The following is a 17,506-nucleotide window of genomic DNA, read 5'->3' as shown; positions in this document are numbered from 1 at the left end:
CGAGTTACTTTTATTATAGAGTAATTCAGTTACTAACTCAGTTACTTTTTGGAACAAGTAGTGAGTAACTATAACTAATTACTTTTTAAAAGTAACGTTCCCAACACTGGACGTAACGACTTCACTGGAGGAAACTCCGTGTTCATAACGGTGGATGTTTTTGTCTTGGGCTAACGCGGCTAACGCGGCTAACACAAAATAAAAAATAAAACTAGCGCAAAGTTTTGAACAAGCCTGCGCAAACAAGAATCGTCCTGTTAGTAGTTTAAATAATATTTACTTGTATTACAAACGCTCCGTCTAAACTCACCTTTTACACAAGATAACAAAGAATCCGGTCCTCGGTAAAAACGAAACCGAAACCTGCAGTGACATTGATGTCAAAGCTCCGCTAACAGCAACAAAACACTTCCTGTTGTCCCGACAAAATAAAAGGCATCAATGTTCCAGCCGCTGGGAGAGGGTTTGAAATGTTAATAAATAAACCTAATATTTTAGGTGCAAATGGACACAAATTTTGTTTTTCTTCATTTTCCTGGTCGTCTGTTTTGCTCAAATAGAAATACAGGCCTGTCTCTAATTGTGGCCTGGTTCCAATAAAGGCCTGGTCCTAGATGCCCTTGAGTAAATAAAGGCCCCGGCCTATATTAGAGCATTTACGGTAACACAGTTCATAACCAAATGTTTTTTATTTCAAACAAGCATGGCCAATGTATAAACTACAAAAACACAAATAAAAAAACAACAGAGTGCATAAGATTAGAAACAGCTAAGTTTGTAGTTAGTGTTGATGATGTCATAGCGGTGCCAGTAATGACCAGCTCAGTCATTCAGCCATGAAGGCAAACAGACTCTCTCTCACACACACACAGGCGTACACACATAACAGGACCAGTCTATCTCTTCTTTTTGCTCTCTTTCTTTGGTTTCTGCCGGATCTGAGGCGCCGCTCCTTTCGATTTCTTCATTTGGTCGGCCGATACTTTGCCATCAGTGCCCTCTGTCTCCTCCTGAGAGAAAACACACACAATCATGTCGCTGTGGAAGGGGACAGAGAGAGGACGTAATCTATAGTTCAAATACTGTTACAGGGTTTATACAAGCAGAGGCAAGTCAGATTTAATGCGTTTTAGTGCCAATTTTAACTCTACTGCAATATAACATTAGGAACAGTTTTTTTTTTTTTCATTTCTTCTGACACGACTAGTTCTACAAATGACTGAAATAGGGCTGCAACTAACGATTATTTGGTCATCGATTAATCTATTGAATATTTTTACGATTAATCGATTAATCGCTTGGCTGTGAATGGTGTAGGAAAATTGGATTAAAAAAAAAAAAAAAAATCACCTAAAGCTAAAGTGGCGCCGCTTGAGGACATGTTGATGGAGGAAACTTAAAGTAAATGTTTGTTGGAGGCTCTTGGCACTAATTCTGCTTCTGATTGGATGAGAGACAGACGGATATTTATGAAATTTACAATGTACAAAACACTACAGACCCGAACTATGACAAACAAAGTAGGTTTTCATCAAAAATACTACACTTTCTTGTCATTTTTTTCTCTATTCGAGTCTGTGTGAACCAGAAAACGATTAATCGATTACAAAAATAGTTGTCGACTATTTCAATAATCGATTAGTCGTCGATTAGTCGTTTCAGCCCTAGACTGAGATATAGGCAAGGCCGTGGGAACCCAGGGTGCTGAGGGCGCTGCAGCACCCCCTGGTGGATAGTTTGTGAACTGCAGGCAATATTAACCCCTTAACTCCCACCTGAATCGAGCACATTTTCTCCAGCTTTACCCCAGTCCAAAAGCTTCTGGAAAAAAGGTGTGAAAATAGCAACAAAACTGAGACGAAAACAAGGATGATAATGTGAAAAAAAGTTAGAAAACATGGACGAAAAAGTGACAAAAAAATTACAAAAATGGACAAAAATTTGACAAAAAAAGTGAGAAAAATTTGACGAAAAATGGAGAAAAAATTGACGAAAAAGTGATAAGAATTTGACAAAAAATGCGAATAATTTGACGAAAAAGTGATAAAAAAGTCACGAAAATTTGACAAAAATGAGATGACTGCCCAACAAAAAAGTGAGGAAAAAAAAATCTAATGTGAGGAAAAAGATCCATTTAGTTTTGTAGGTCTTTCAAATGAGGCGTTACACTGGCCTACAGGATTTTGGTAAAGCTGAACTGGAGAAAATGCTCTCGGTTCAGGCGGGAGTTAAGAGGTTAATAAATAGGATTTATGCACAGAAAAAGTATTTTGGGGGTACATTTTGTCCCTCAGCGCCCCCTAACTAAAATATCTTCCCACGGCTCTGGATATAGGGAAAGCCAACCGATGAAATGTTCCATAACTTACACATTTTGACAATTGTTGCCGCTTCTAAGCTCAATAATTGGTAACTTTATCTCGTCTATAGGTCAATTTGGGCTCTAATGCAAGAATAAATCACAGACATGAGTGCGTAGAGTGAGGTAAAATAGTATAATTAGACGGTTGAATAGCGGGCTTTGTCTATAATGATTGTCTCTTGACAGCTGCCATTATCGGCGCTGTGACAGTAACCTCTTAAAGCCTCTGTCTTCATTGCACAACCAGCACTTAGCAGTAAATTAATGTCTGCCGGCTTTGTATCACGGACACAGACTGAGAAACGCCAACTCGTTACTTGTAAGATGGTGAAGTATGAACGCGTACACGGAAACCAGCAGGGGCGGACTGGGACTGAAAAACAGCCCTGGACTCTGACCAGCCTGGCCCAAATTAGCGTAATTGTGACACTTCCACAAATACATATTTTAACCTCTTACTCCCGCCTTAACATTAACAAGTGCATTTCCCCCAGTTCAGCTTTTTATTTATTTTTTTTGGATTGGTTTCATCAGCAAAAAGAACAGGAAAGGCGGTCGTAGAAACAGAAGCAAAATCATTAATATAAATAATAAATAATAATGGTCCCAAAATTGAACCTTGTGGCACACCATACTCCACGGAATTCCTTTTAGATTCATGTTTTTTTATACTGGGCTTTACCCAAATCTAAAAGCTTCTCGACTGGAGAGCAACAATGTAGCGCCTCATTTGAAAGCTAAGACCTACAAAAGTGATGGAAACTTTTCGTCACGTCGCCACATTTTTGTCATATTTTTGTTGTTTTTGTAATTATTTTTTCTATCATTTTTGTTGTGTTTTTCTCACGTTTTTGTTGACTTTTCATCCTCTTTTTCTCGCTATTTTGATGCTTTTCTTTTTAGCTTTTAGATTTGGGTGAAGCTCGGTTGAGGCGGGACTGGTGGCCCGAGAGCCAGTGGCCCCTCTGTGCTCTTCCAGAATGGACATATGGCCAGTCCACCCCTGGAAACCAGTCATTTCTAAAGCAATAGTGTTAAGTGTTGTGTAATGTTGCCGATACACTTCAAGAGAACATGAAAAAATGCATTGGAGATATCAATTTCACTCATATGCTGTAGAATACTGAAATAAAGTTAACAAAAAGGATTGTTTTCTTTTTAATGTTTAATTTAGAGACATCTCCCGTGGACCCACCACCTGCAGGAGGAGCCATAGGGGCTGGTGCAATGTGATTTGGGCAGCTTCAACAGCTCCCCCACGACCCGGCAACGGACAAGTGGAAGAAAATGGATGGATGGAATTTAGAGACATTTCATGAGTAAAAATGGCCCAAATGAGCCAGTAGAAGCTAAGGCTGCTGACATTTACATAAAACACAGTTCATTCACATCCCTGGTCTGATAATGTGATCAATGTCTCCCCCTACTCTTCCCCCCAGTTATCCCAACGTTGTCCCGTCCAATAAAGGGACCAAAAATCTTGAAAAAGGAAAAAATGAATAGCCAAAATCTTTCAAATTTATGATGATGAACTTTGAATAATAGATGCATTTATCCAGCCCTTCAAAGTCACTGAACTCTTCTGTGGTTCCTCTTCCACATGCGGTAATGGTCCCATTGTGGGAGTGGCTCAGGAATTAACCCATAACCAAGCACATTTTCTCCAGTTCAGCTTTACCCAAATCTAAAAGCTTCTCACCTGGAGCTTAGAAGAAGAAGAAGAAGAAGAAGAAGAAGATCTTTATTTATATAGCGCCATTCACAGACATATAGTCACAAAGCGCTTTACATGAGACAATTGTACATTCACTCTGCGCTACCGTGCCGCATATAGGCCATTGTAACGCTGAATTTGAAAGCCAAGACCTACAAAACTTTCTCGTTGTATTAAAGTTGCATTTTCATTCCGTATTTGTTGCGTTTTTGGCGCATTTTATCGCTCTTTTGATGCTTTCTTTGCTGCATTTTCATCCTCATTTACGCCTAGTTTTTGTCAATATTTTCACACTTTTTTCAAGAAGCTGCTCAAAGCTGAAATAGAGAAAATGTGCTCGGTTAAGGTGGGGGTTAAGAGGTTAATCTGATCTGATCTATAATTTTGTTGTGCTAGACATTTGACCTAACTTTGGTGGCAGCAAGATCACATTCATTCTTCAATAATTACCATATCATTGTATTTAAAGGGACTATACAGATTTAAAAATGTCAAAATTATGAATTTCCTCCCCCTACATGTTCTAACAATGTCCTAATGTGTAGAATGAGCTCATACCTGTTCACCACAACTGCCTCTAAAATCCTGCACTGTCACTCAAAATGTTGTTAATTCGGTCCTCAGTGCTGTCTTGCAGGAGCTTAATATAGAAGCTGCAGTTACTCATATGACCTGAGGTGGCAGTAGTGAGTATAACATGGCTAACTTTGCATCTAGCCCCTTTAAATCACTTACCTGCATCACTTTATCAACCACTTGCACTACGACGAAACCTGCACTGCTAATAATGACTTAAACATTTTTTGTTTTAGTCTGTTTACTTCATTATTTACTGGTTATACTTTTGTCCCCACGAAGTCCTTGGTAGTCATTGTACATAAGATACCACTATTCTACCATTTCATTGTTATTTGTTTATTTTCCTCACATTTTCTGCCTATTTGAGTGTTTCTGAGAGCTGAATGTAACAAGTAAATGTCTCCATTGTGAGATCAATCTTATCTTATCTTAAATAGAGCTTGAGAAAAACCTAACCTGTAAGTAGTTGATACAAGATTCCTGTTCATTCTAATCATTCTGCATTGTATTACCACAGCATCAACATCAGGTACAATATTTATTAAGATAATGTGGAGACTGGGTCCTGGTGTTGTTGAAACGCTTCTTAATTTCTAAAAAAAAAACTGTTGTGTCTGTAAAGTTTAACATACAGTAAATCTATATTAGTGTTATTACAAATGTGAGTAAGTACCGGGACCTACCTGCTCATGGCCTTTAGACGTGGGGATGATGATGGCGAGGATACAGATGAGCTGGAAGATGGCGCCCAGGAACAGACCGTACCTCAGGACGCTCTCCAGGAAGGTGGCCTCGGGGACCTCCGGAGGGGACAAGTCCAGCTCCGACATGCTGCTGCTGCTGCTCTGAGGGAGTTTGGAGATCAGTTTTTTTTAAAACAAGACAAAAGACATGTGATAACGCCAGTCAGGTCAAACGGTCGTAAGTTGGGCACATTTTTCATCATCTATTTGATGTTGACAATGAAAACTGAAGGGATTTTCCTAATATGTGATGAAAAACTCAAACTATAAGTCTTGTTTTTGATGGCAAAGCAAATGGGTATTTTTTTTACTTGCACCAAACTATTAAAAAACTAATAAACTACTTATTCCGGGGGCCTCGCGTGGGCGCCGCCATGAATTGTGCCCGCCCCTTTTCTCCTATTTGTTAACATGGGGCTGGAGAAGTCGATATAAAATCAGTCACTACAGGAAAACAAAGGCATTTTCAGGCCGCACAGAGAAACGCTGCAGTGTCGACATGTCGGTGCAAATGAACATCGAACATTTTACACAAATCAATCGACTAAACATCAGATTTGAGCGGAGAATATATTCCCTCGTTCTCCGTTAAAATGAACGGACTTCGCGCTCGACCGGAAGTGTCTGGACAACGGAAGTGCCGAGACAACGCAAAAAGTGGCAAAAGTGGGCGGGGCGGAATAAGGTGAATAGGTATGTGGAGATTTCTAAAATGGAGTTGCCATTTTTGTCCCCAATATCTGTGACCGGGTTTTGCCCTGATCATTTTGGCTGAAATTCGATGGCCTACGTGACGAGTAAGTCACTAGTCACGTAATCAGGATAATTGTCTTCAGTCTCGTGTAGAAATGGAGAGAATCGGTCTTCATTTACTCCCGCAGCAGCAAATTCAAAATTTAATTTTTAACTTCAATATGCAAGAATTTAATAAACACCTTTCAAATGGTTAGTGCTAGATCGTAGGCTCGGGAGGGACAGTCTGCTGTGAAAACGTGAGATATCGTGACACAAATTAAGGTTAGGGCCAGGGAAATGGTTAACCTCTTAACTCCCGCCTGAACCGAGAGGATCTTTTTCCTCACGTCATCAGATTTTTTTTTCCAACATTTTTTTGTTGGGTATTCAACTCATTTTTTCGTCATTTTTTTTGTCACATTTTTGTCACTTTTTTATCACATTTTTGTCATTTTTTTGTCACATTTTGTCACATTTTTGTCATTTTTTCGTCATTTTTTAATCAACTATTTGTCATTTTTTGTCAATTTTTTGTTACATTTTTGTCATTTTTTTGTCATTTTTTAATCAATTATTTGTCATTTTTTGTCAATTTTTTGTTACATTTTTGTCACTTTTTTATCACATTTTTGTCATTTTTTCGTCAATTTTATGTCACATTTTTGTCATTTTTTCGTACATTTTTTATCAATTTTTAGTACATTTTTTTGTCACATTTTTGTCACATTTTTGTCACATTTTTATCACATTTTTGTCATTTTTTCGTCATTTTTTAATCAATTATTTGTCATTTTTTGTCAATTTTTTGTTACATTTTTGTCATTTTTTGGTCATTTTTAAATCAATTATTTGTCATTTTTTGTAAATTTTTTGTTACATTTTTGTCACATTTTTATCACATTTTTGTCATTTTTTCGTCAATTTTTTGTCACATTTTTGTCACATTTTTGTCATTTTTAATCAATTTTTTGTATTTTTTTTGTCAATTTTTCGTCACTTTTTTGTCTCAGTTTTGTTGCTATTTTCACACCTTTTTTCCAGAAGCTTTTGGACTGGGGTAAAGCCAAACTGGAGAAAATGTGCTCGGTTCAGGTGGGAGTTAAGGGGTTAACTTTAAGGATTAGGGTTAGGATTAGGATTATTCGTATTTTTAGACAAACCAACTCATAGATCTATACAAAATCACAGCAGACCGTCCCTCCGGAGCATACGATCTAGCACTAACCCTTTCAAATCCTGTGGACACTGTGGAGAAGGAGGTGGACATGAAGAGGGTCTTGTTGTCGTTTGCTTCTCAAAGTTTTGTGATCTTTCAAACTCCCCCATATTTTGTTGTCACTACTGCTAACGCACGTGTGGAAGAGATAAACCTTCACACCATTCAGTTACTCAGCTCCACTTTTGTTGCTCGTTTTTCCCCACTTTCTGTCCACTATCATTAGTTTTGTTTACTCTGCCCACTGACACAACTGAAAACAGCCTAATTAAATCAAACTCCAATGTTTAAATGAACTAAAGGAGCTAAAATATAAAATTATGTTTTAACACGTACAACCGATGTAAACATGTTAAATCAATGTTTACTGAAATTTTGATGAAAGAATCTTGAATATTTAAAAAGTTCTGGTCATTTCTCTCTTTAGGTCACACTGACCTCCATTCCTTTCAATGGAAGGGGCGGGACTAAAAATAGATGCTGATTTTGATCTAGAAACCGCAGTAACTTTCTTCATACTGAACATATACACACACATTTCATTGCATATTGTAGGGGGTTACTGCATCTTTCCACTTAAACTATTTACATGCCTTTCTATTGAGTTTGCAAATGTTGTCCACATACCTACAAACTAGAACCAAGTGCCCTAATGTTCAAGACGCTTTCAGTAGCTTCTTATTTTAGTTAAACGTGCAAAACAAATAGGCTAGTCTTAGTAAAACATGACAGAATCCCCATGCCTGTTTTATGGAATAGTGTCAGATGATGAATGTCTCCATTGTGAGATCAGTAGTATCTTGTTTTAAAGAGAATAAGCTGTTTATGTTGCCATTCAATTTCTCCGTTTAATATTCATTATTTAATCAAGAATAATCCCATTTTAGGCTAACACTGCTGCTATAGTAGGTATAGCTTTGTTTACAGCAAGGCAAGCTGCGATGTTAAAATGCACGACATAAATGTTGCGTCACTGATCAAAGAGAGAACTTACACGTAGCAGAAACACGTCTTCAACAGAAAAAAGAATAACAAAGTCTAATGTAAAAGATGTGATCAAAGCGCCTGTGGGAGAAACATGTAGCAAGCTTTAGCTAAATGCTACAAAGAAAATATGCCCCCGGAAGTGACGTACGGATTTGTGTCGAACACAAGGAAATGGCGCCCTCTAGTGTTTGATACGTATTTAACTTAACCCCGCGCCTGAACCGAACACATTCCTGTTCCCAACGAAAATGCAACAAAAAAGTGACAAAAAAAGTTTTTAAAAAAAAGACATAAATGTAAAAAAAATAAAAAATAAAAGTGACACAATGTAAATAAAAAAAGTGACAAAAAACGTATACTTTTTTTTTTAACAAAAATGCAAAAAAAAGTAATAAAAAGGTGACCAAAAAACGTAGAAAAAAATTACAAATATATATTAAAAAACGTTAATAAAAGTGACAAAAACATATACAAAAATGGCAAAATGTAAAAATTTTTTTTTTTAAAAAGTATCAAAAAAGTGACAAAAATCTAACTAAAACAGAAAAAAATTGCCAAAAAAGCTACTAAAAAGTGACGTAAAAAAATGCAACAAAACGTAACGAAAACGTCATAACAAAAACAAGGAAGAAGCTTAGATACGCTTTGAAGGTCTTAGCTTTCAAATCAGCTGTTGCACTGACCGAACGGCTGTAAACTCTCAATAAGCTTTAAGATTTGGGTAAAACTGGAGAATATATGCTCGGTTAAGGCAGGGGTTAAGGGGTTAAGACAAAAACAAGAGAAGCCGATGGTTTACAGGGAAAAACAATATTTATTCTTACAAAAATGTAACTTTGTAAATAGAAATTATAGAAAAAAACATGCTGATGATACAAATCTATTTTACAAACAAAAAGCAAATTAAAAAGTTTTACAGTTTTGTAGAAAATATTGATTTGGTTTTTAGAAGTTACTCCACGTTGTGATCCTTCAGGTCTCTTCTTATAATGTCATTCACTGGAAAAAAACAAGAAAAAAAACACAATATAAATATTCAAGAGCACAGACAATACCTCCCTCAAATTCCCCATAGACATGTTTTCAAGAAGGCTATTTTCAGGCCATCGTCGTAACTCTCTTGATTATATTTATTCAAACACTAGGCATGTATAGCGATTATTAATGGATTTTTTTACTTCCTGAACCAGAGCAGGAACTGAGGTGAGCACAAGGCCGTGGGAACCCAGGGTGCTGAGGGCGCTGCAGCACCCCCTGGTGGATAGTTTGTGAACTGCAGGCAATATTAACCCCTTAACTCCCACCTGAACCAAGCACATTTTCTCCAGCTTTACCCCAGTCCAAAAGCTTCTGGAAAAAAGGTGTGAAAATAGCAACAAAACTGAGACGAAAACAAGGATGAAAATGTGAAAAAAGTGAGAAAACATTGATGAAAACGTGACAAAAAATTTACAAAAAAGTGAGAAAAATTTGACGAAAAAATGGGGGAAAATGGACGAAAAAGTGAATTTGACAAAAAAATGCGAATAATTTGACAAAAATGAGATGACTGCCCAACAAAAAAAGTGATGAAAAAAAAGGTGTGAAAATAGCAACAAAACTGAGACGAAAACAAGGATGAATATGTGAAAAAAGTGAGAAAACATTGACGAAAAAGTGACAAAAAATTTACAAAAATTTACAAAAAATGACAAAAATTGAAAAAAAAATTACAAACATTTTTAGAAAAAATGGACGAAAAAGTGATAAGAATTTGACAAAAAAATTGAATAATTTGATGAAAAAGTGACAAAAAAGTCACGGAAATTTGACAAAAATGACATGACTGCCCCACAAAAAAGTGAGGAAAAAAAATCTGATGTGAGGAAAAATATCCATTTAGTTTTGTAGGTCTTTCAAATGAGGTGTTACACTGGCCTACAGGATTTGGGTAAAGCTGAACTGGGGAAAATGCTCTCGGTTCAAGGCGGGAGTTAAGAGGTTAATAAATAGGATTTATGCACAGAAAGGGTATTTTGGGGGTAAATTTTGTCCCTCAGCGCCCCCTAACTAAATATCTTCCCACGGCTCTGGGTGAGCATGTTCATTGACAGCTCCATTGTTATCAGAAAATGAAAAAAAAAATTCTATCATTTATTACCACTAGAGGTCTGTCTTTCATAAATTAAAGCAACTCTAGTTCATCTATTCCTCTTGACATGTTCACCCACAGTATGTTTGTCCACTGAAATGTGAAAAGCACTTTGAAACAATAAGATTCCACTCTTCATATTAATGAAAGGCTAAACATGCATGAAGTGTTAAGTGTAAAGAGTAGCACTCATTTACTCAAGTTCATGGAATTGAGTAACTTTTTGAAGAGATTGTACTTGAATGTAGTTTTATCATACGGTACTCTTTACTTCTACTTGAGTAGTATCTGAAGTACTTGTACTCTTACTTGAGTGAAAATAATTGTTCATTTTGATCTTTAAAATAGATGTAGTTCGTCTTGTTCCTTGGAGTTGTTTTGTTTTTCTGTATTTGTATGCAATTTTTGGGGGAAATATCGCAATTTCCACATGATGTTACGTTTTGTTACACACAATTTATGGCGTCACTGAAAATGAATCAGACTTTTTTTTAGCCCAAACAGTTACTCAGAACTCACAGTACAAAAGCAACATGTTCTCCAAGTACTTTTTTACTTTTGCTTGAGTAATTGTTTGGGGCACTACATTTTATTTGTACTTAAAGGGGCTAGATGCAAGTTAGCCATTTTATACTCACTACTGCCACCTCAGGTCATACGCGTAGCTGCAGCTTCTATATTAAGCTCGTGCATGACGGCACTTCGGACCCAAATTAACACCTTTTGAGTGATTTTAGAGGCAGATTAGGACATTGTTGGAACGTGTAGGGCAGGGGTAGGCAACGTCAGGCCCGGGGGCCAAAATCGGCCCTCCATCATCAAACTCTGGCCCTCGAGATGATTTTGAGAAATATCATGACCCAAATCTGAGATCAAATGCCTGTTAAAGTACTCTGTCAATTACTGTCAATTCCTTAAAAAGTCTTAGCAGAGCACCCTTTAAGGCCATAATCCTAAAAGAATACTCATCAATTAGGGATGGGCAGATCGATACCAAAGTACCGATATATCGATACCAAACGGCTATTTTTAAAGTATCGATATTGGGCAAAAAGTATCGATACTAATTTGCCAGGCATATCATTCTGGTTTAGGTTCTGTTTGTCGTTTAAGTATTAATTTAAAATTGTATTTATGTATTCAATTTCACATTAGTATTGTTTAATTAACCAGTTAAAGTAATACAATTTTAATTGACCAGTTAATTGTATAAAATAACCAGTTTTAGAGATGTATATTGATTGAAATACATTCACCCATATGAAATGACCAGTATCGGTACCCCAAAAGCATCGGTATCGTATCGATTCCAAAAAATGTGGTATCGCCCATCCCTATCATCAATAGGTAGAAATGAATTTAAATCTACTTGAATTAAGAGATTAAATCTAAAGTTGGAGTAGATTTGGTCTGGCCATAGAGCAGATAAAACCTATTCTTGCCAATGGAATAATTTGGATTATTTCGTATAATTTCAAGTGAATAAGAAATAATTTTCACAGTAAAAGTTTTTTGTTTGATTTCCAGTGGGATTTCTATTTGTTCCATTTGCATTAGCGTTTTTATCTGATCTTAGATTAGTTCAAACCGACTCAAATTTAACATGAATAAAACTTTATTCACAGGATTTTAAGTAATTTATCTAATTTAAGATGGACATTTTTACAGTGTATATGATGTACCACACTGGCATAATAGAAAGTGATGCTTTACTTCAATTGCTTCAAATCGGAGGGTTCGGCGCTTGGTCTTTTGACGATGAAGAAAACCGGCCCTCCACCGAGCAAACACATCATTTTGACATTATTAAACTCCGTATAGTCCATTCAAGTAAACTTACTTGAGTGAATATTTTGGCTACTCTACCTCCACTTCTGAGCCGAAATATTGTTTTTGCCTTTTGTGGAGCTAGTGTTGTTATTTAAAGATTCCAGATTTAACTGTAGTATATCACAACTGTGAGGGAAAAAGCTTTGAGTTTCTGGTTATCAATGCGACTCATAGCCAGCTGTCTATTTGTTTCTATTTTTGGTGTCTTGCACAGAGGAAAACATTGCCTCAGGTGTCGGCTCATTTTCCTACACTCTATTTCCTGCACGACTCTAAAGCAAACGTTTTTAAACTTTTCACACCGCCGCTGCTCTACAGGCTGAGAATAAGCTTGTGATATTGCTACACGTCGCCTCCTGAGGTCAGCGTGAATGCAAAGGCGAGAGGAAAGTGATGGAGCGCTGGTATTTGTAGACAGACAGTTGCAGACAGTGCATAAGGTGCATCTCCTGACCACAACGCCCATGTTCAACCACTTCACATCTAAGAATAAACATTTACAGTGCCCACTTGTTTTCACACCTCACTATTACCTCACAGCCAGTTCAGTTTCAGTTTGAGAGACAAGAACAGACAGAAGAAAGAAAAAAAGAAGGAGAAGTGAAACAAAAGAGTCGTTAAAATAATCAGTATAGGGTAAAAGTGACATCTGACTCTTGTTTCCTCTTGTAAAGATGCTGGTTTAGTGATGTCCCAGTAATATTAAAGGATTTTTATTCGAGTCAGAGTGCTTCGGATTGCTTTCTTTTAACATTGAATTTGTGTACCTGGATCCTGAGGAAGAGTAAAAGTGTGTGTTCCAAAGACGCGCTCTCCGCTTATTCCCCACTTCATACTTATTCAGATTCTATTTTATTTCATTGCTTATTTGTTCGGGACAGTGCGGGTTCCTGAGCGCACATGTAAAGAAAGTCGTTGTGAGTCGCTGCCTGGGCATGATTCAATCGTTTAATAGAAAATGCGTAGTTTTTCTACAGCGTTTTGTAAGTGAGACTTAATTACTGTCAAACAGGCGCCCCGTGACTTGTAGAGCACAAATTCCTAAGTTTGTAAAAACGAAGAAAAAAAAAAAAAAGTCTCTAGCCTATTCTTACTTTTAGGCTGAAGTAAGTCTCTAACCTATTCTTACATTCAGGCTAAAGTAAGTCTCTAGCCTATTCTTACATTCAGGCTAAAGTAAGTCTCTAGCCTATTCTTACTTTCAGGCTAAAGTAAGTCTCTAACCTATTCTTACTTTCAGGCTAAAGTAAGTCTCTAACCTATTCTTACATTCAGGCTAAAGTAAGTCTCTAACCTATTCTTACTTTCAGGCTAAAGTAAGTCTCTAACCTATTCTTACTTTCAGGCTAAAGTAAGTCTCTAACCTATTCTTACTTTCAGGCTAAAGTAAGTCTCTAGCCTATTCTTACTTTCAGGCTAAAGTAAGTCTCTAGCCTATTCTTACTTTCAGGCTAAAGTAAGTCTCTAACCTATTCTTACTTTCAGGCTAAAGTAAGTCTCTAGCCTATTCTTACTTTCAGGCTAAAGTAAGTCTCTAACCTATTCTTACTTTCAGGCTAAAGTAAGTCTCTAACCTATTCTTACTTTCAGGCTAAAATAAGTCTCTAACCTATTCTTACTTTTAGGCTAAAGTAAGTCTCTAACCTATTCTTACTTTCAGGCTAAAGTAAGTCTCTAACCTATTCTTACTTTCAGGCTAAAGTAAGTCTCTAACCTATTCTTACTTTCAGGCTAAAGTAAGTCTCTAACCTATTCTTACTTTCAGGCTAAAATAAGTCTCTAACCTATTCTTACTTTTAGGCTAAAATAAGTCTCTAACCTATTCTTACTTTCAGGCTAAAGTAAGTCTCTAACCTATTCTTACTTTCAGGCTAAAGTAAGTCTCTAACCTATTCTTACTTTTAGGCTAAAGTAAGTCTCTAACCTATTCTTACTTTTAGGCTAAAGTAAGTCTCTAACCTATTCTTACTTTCAGGCTAAAGTAAGTCTCTAACCTATTCTTACTTTCAGGCTAAAGTAAGTCTCTAACCTATTCTTACTTTCAGGCTAAAGTAAGTCTCTAACCTATTCTTACTTTTAGGCTAAAGTAAGTCTCTAGCCTATTCTTACTTTCAGGCTAAAGTAAGTCTCTAACCTATTCTTACTTTTAGGCTAAAATAAGTCTCTAACCTATTCTTACTTTCAGGCTAAAGTAAGTCTCTAACCTATTCTTACTTTTAGGCTAAAGTAAGTCTCTAACCTATTCTTACTTTCAGGCTAAAGTAAGTCTCTAACCTATTCTTACTTTTAGGCTAAAGTAAGTCTCTAGCCTATTCTTACTTTCAGGCTAAAGTAAGTCTCTAGCCTATTCTTACTTTCAGGCTAAAGTAAGTCTCTAACCTATTCTTACTTTCAGGCTAAAGTAAGTCTCTAACCTATTCTTACTTTTAGGCTAAAGTAAGTCTCTAACCTATTCTTACTTTCAGGCTAAAGTAAGTCTCTAACCTATTCTTACTTTTAGGCTAAAGTAAGTCTCTAACCTATTCTTACTTTTAGGCTAAAGTAAGTCTCTAGCCTATTCTTACTTTCAGGCTAAAGTAAGTCTCTAGCCTATTCTTACTTTTAGGCTAAAGTAAGTCTCAAACCTATTCTTACTTTCAGGCTAAAGTAAGTCTCTAACCTATTCTTACTTTCAGGCTAAAGTAAGTCTCTAACCTATTCTTACTTTCAGGCTAAAGTAAGTCTCTAACCTATTCTTACTTTCAGGCTAAAGTAAGTCTCTAACCTATTCTTACTTTCAGGCTAAAATAAGTCTCTAACCTATTCTTACTTTCAGGCTAAAGTAAGTCTCTAACCTATTCTTACTTTCAGGCTAAAGTAAGTCTCTAACCTATTCTTACTTTCAGGCTAAAGTAAGTCTCTAACCTATTCTTACTTTCAGGCTAAAGTAAGTCTCTAACCTATTCTTACTTTCAGGCTAAAGTAAGTCTCTAGCCTATTCCTGTGCGGAGTTATCATTTTTTTTACTAATTAACCAGCTACAATAGTGGCTTATCACCACCGAGTGTGGAGTGAATGAATCATGACTACAATGTAACAGGAAATTGTGACACAGCTTGTTAAGTGCAACACAAGTGTTAGTTGTTGTTATCTGTCGTAAGTTGTCGTTATTATTATTGATTAGGCTACACAGTCCTGCTGGGCTTTTGAATGTTTAAATATTTGCTCTTTAATGATCACCGGTTAAAACATAATATGGAACATTTACTTGGAGACCCCTGATCTATGACTTTGTAATGTGAGTTTCGTAAATTAGAAATGTAAACTGTTCAAATAAACTAAACCTATACAAGTACATAGACAAAACTTAGACAATTACAGATATACGTAACTGTAACTAGTTAAATCAGGCAAAACTCAATTACAGTTATCCAGAATGACGTCACGGACATCCACAATTGGATCATTTTTACTGGAGAAAAGTGAAGTTTCGTATAGCGTTGGGGAATGTGACGTCATATCGCTAAGCATTATGGGATTAGCAGCAATTATAAACTAATGGAGATTTTAAAAGTTAAAATACTGGAGCTATTGTTCACATTAAAACACTTGGACAACGCAGTGAGTTAGATGTATTTACCGGCAGTAACTCAGCAGCTAACGGAGCCGTTCCATGGCTTTTTTCTCCACTTTTGATACTGTTTTTAGCTAATGTTAGTCTCCAGACGGCATCTCTGGAATCACCCATATATGGTCATGTTTGAAAACAGTTCAGGGGGAAAACAATTTGGAGAAAAATCTAAACTTTCTCTAATTATTCAAAAAACACTTTAACAAACGCTGAATTATGAATATAGTTTTCTATTAAACAAAGATAAAAAGACATGGAGAGGAGTAAAGTGGTTCAACAGCCCAGAAATACATAAATAACAGAGAATGCTAACACAATGCTTCATGTTAGCATCGGTCTAATGCTAACGGTTAGCAAGCGCTTGCTACGACTGTCGTTTTTTCACTTCTGCTGAACAATCTTCTGTGAGAAAATATCCATATGGGCCTGATTTACACTTGACTTTATTTATATGTGATAAATAAGTTCATATTCAACCAGAAAAGAGGGAAAAACTGTGTCCCAAAAGATTCTATTTTCCGCCTCGGTGAAGCCACGCCCCCTTCTATGACGCGATGCCGTCTTTATCTATGGAAAATGTATGCTAATAATTTCCCAAACTCTATATCTCATACGTATTTTTCACTATTAATAATCATGGCAAACCGTCACTCGCCATTTTGAAAATGCCACAGATCATGAGGCTGATAAAGTCAGCTCAACGTTTGCCCTCACCTTTGTCCTCACAAACAAAGGAGCTCTGTGCCACCCAACCCGATAGAACACAGTATGTAATTGACTGTACGTCGCTAGCGTCTTCTCTACATCTTTATCTTCACTCACTTATCTTCAAATTACTTCATCCCAAAACTAGTTTATTAACCTCTTAGCTCCCGCCTGAACCGAGAGGATCTTTTTTGTAACTTTTTTTGTAATTTGTTTTGTCATTTTTTTGTCATTTTTTTGGTCATTTTTTTTGGTCATTTTTTCGTCAAATCTTTTTAATTTCTTTTTTTCCTCACATTTTTATCACATTTTTGTCATTTTTTTATTACATTTTTGTCATTTTTTTGTCACATTTTTGTAATTTTCTAGTAATTTTTTGTCACATTTTTGTCATTTTATCGTAATTTTTTTTATCAAATTTTTGTCATTTTTTGTCACATTTTTGTCATTTTTTCGTCAAATCTTTTTAATTTCTTTTTTTTCACATTTTCGTCATTTTTTTGTCACATTTTTGACATTTTTTAAATAATTTTTTGTCACATTTTTGTCAGTTTATCGTAATTTTTTTAATCAAATTTTTGTCATTTTTTGTCACATTTTTGTCATTTTTTCTTCCATTTTTTGTCAATTTCTTGTGACATTTTTGCCACTTTTTTTAAATAAATTTTTGTCACTTTTTTGTCAATGTTTTCTCACTTTTTTGTCACATTTCCATCATTGTTTTCGTCTCAGTTTTGTCGCTATTTTCACAGCTTTTTTCCAGAAGCTTTTGGACTGGGGTAAAGCCAAACTGGAGAAAATGTGCTCGGTTCAGGTGGGAGGTAAGGGGTTAAAGCACCCTTGAAAATATCAGAAACGAGGTGGAAAAGCAGGTAGAAAGGGGAAGCATTTTGC

General features: G+C 36.2%; 2 protein-coding genes across 2 annotated transcripts in view; both read right to left on the bottom strand.

Moving 5' to 3' along the window:
- Positions 1–717: 717 nt before the first annotated feature.
- On the bottom strand, positions 718–5,491 carry manbal (mannosidase beta like). Its single transcript, XM_079579368.1, has 2 exons — positions 5,339–5,491; positions 718–1,010 (listed from the first exon to the last, which is right to left on the bottom strand). Exons 1-2 carry the CDS (start codon positions 5,483–5,485, stop codon positions 897–899), a joined length of 261 nt encoding a protein of 86 aa, XP_079435494.1. The 5' UTR covers positions 5,486–5,491; the 3' UTR covers positions 718–896.
- Positions 5,492–9,263: 3,772 nt separating this feature from the next.
- Positions 9,264–17,506, bottom strand: part of LOC306980035 (nuclear factor of activated T-cells, cytoplasmic 2-like) — a 30,894-nt gene continuing 22,651 nt past the window's right edge. Inside the window, exon 12 of the mRNA XM_079579249.1 lies at positions 9,264–9,335. Coding sequence (XP_079435375.1) covers positions 9,289–9,335 — 47 coding nt within the window. The 3' untranslated portion in view covers positions 9,264–9,288. The remainder of the gene's footprint in view (positions 9,336–17,506) is intronic.

Source organism: Gobius niger, assembly GCF_951799975.1.
Source record: "Gobius niger genome assembly, chromosome: 20".
In the NCBI taxonomy this organism is placed as follows: Eukaryota; Metazoa; Chordata; class Actinopteri; order Gobiiformes; family Gobiidae; genus Gobius; species Gobius niger.
Note: the sequence above shows the minus strand (reverse complement) of the source record. Positions and strands in the feature narration are given on the sequence as shown.

Coding starts and splice junctions, on each gene's coding strand:
- manbal (XM_079579368.1), bottom strand. CDS start 5,485: ATGTCGGAGCTGGACTTGTCCCCTCCGGAGGTCCCCGAGGCCACCTTC. Junction 1,011..5,338: donor CGTCTAAAGGCCATGAGCAG/GTAGGTCCCGGT, acceptor GTTTTCTCTCAG/GAGGAGACAGAGGGCACTGA.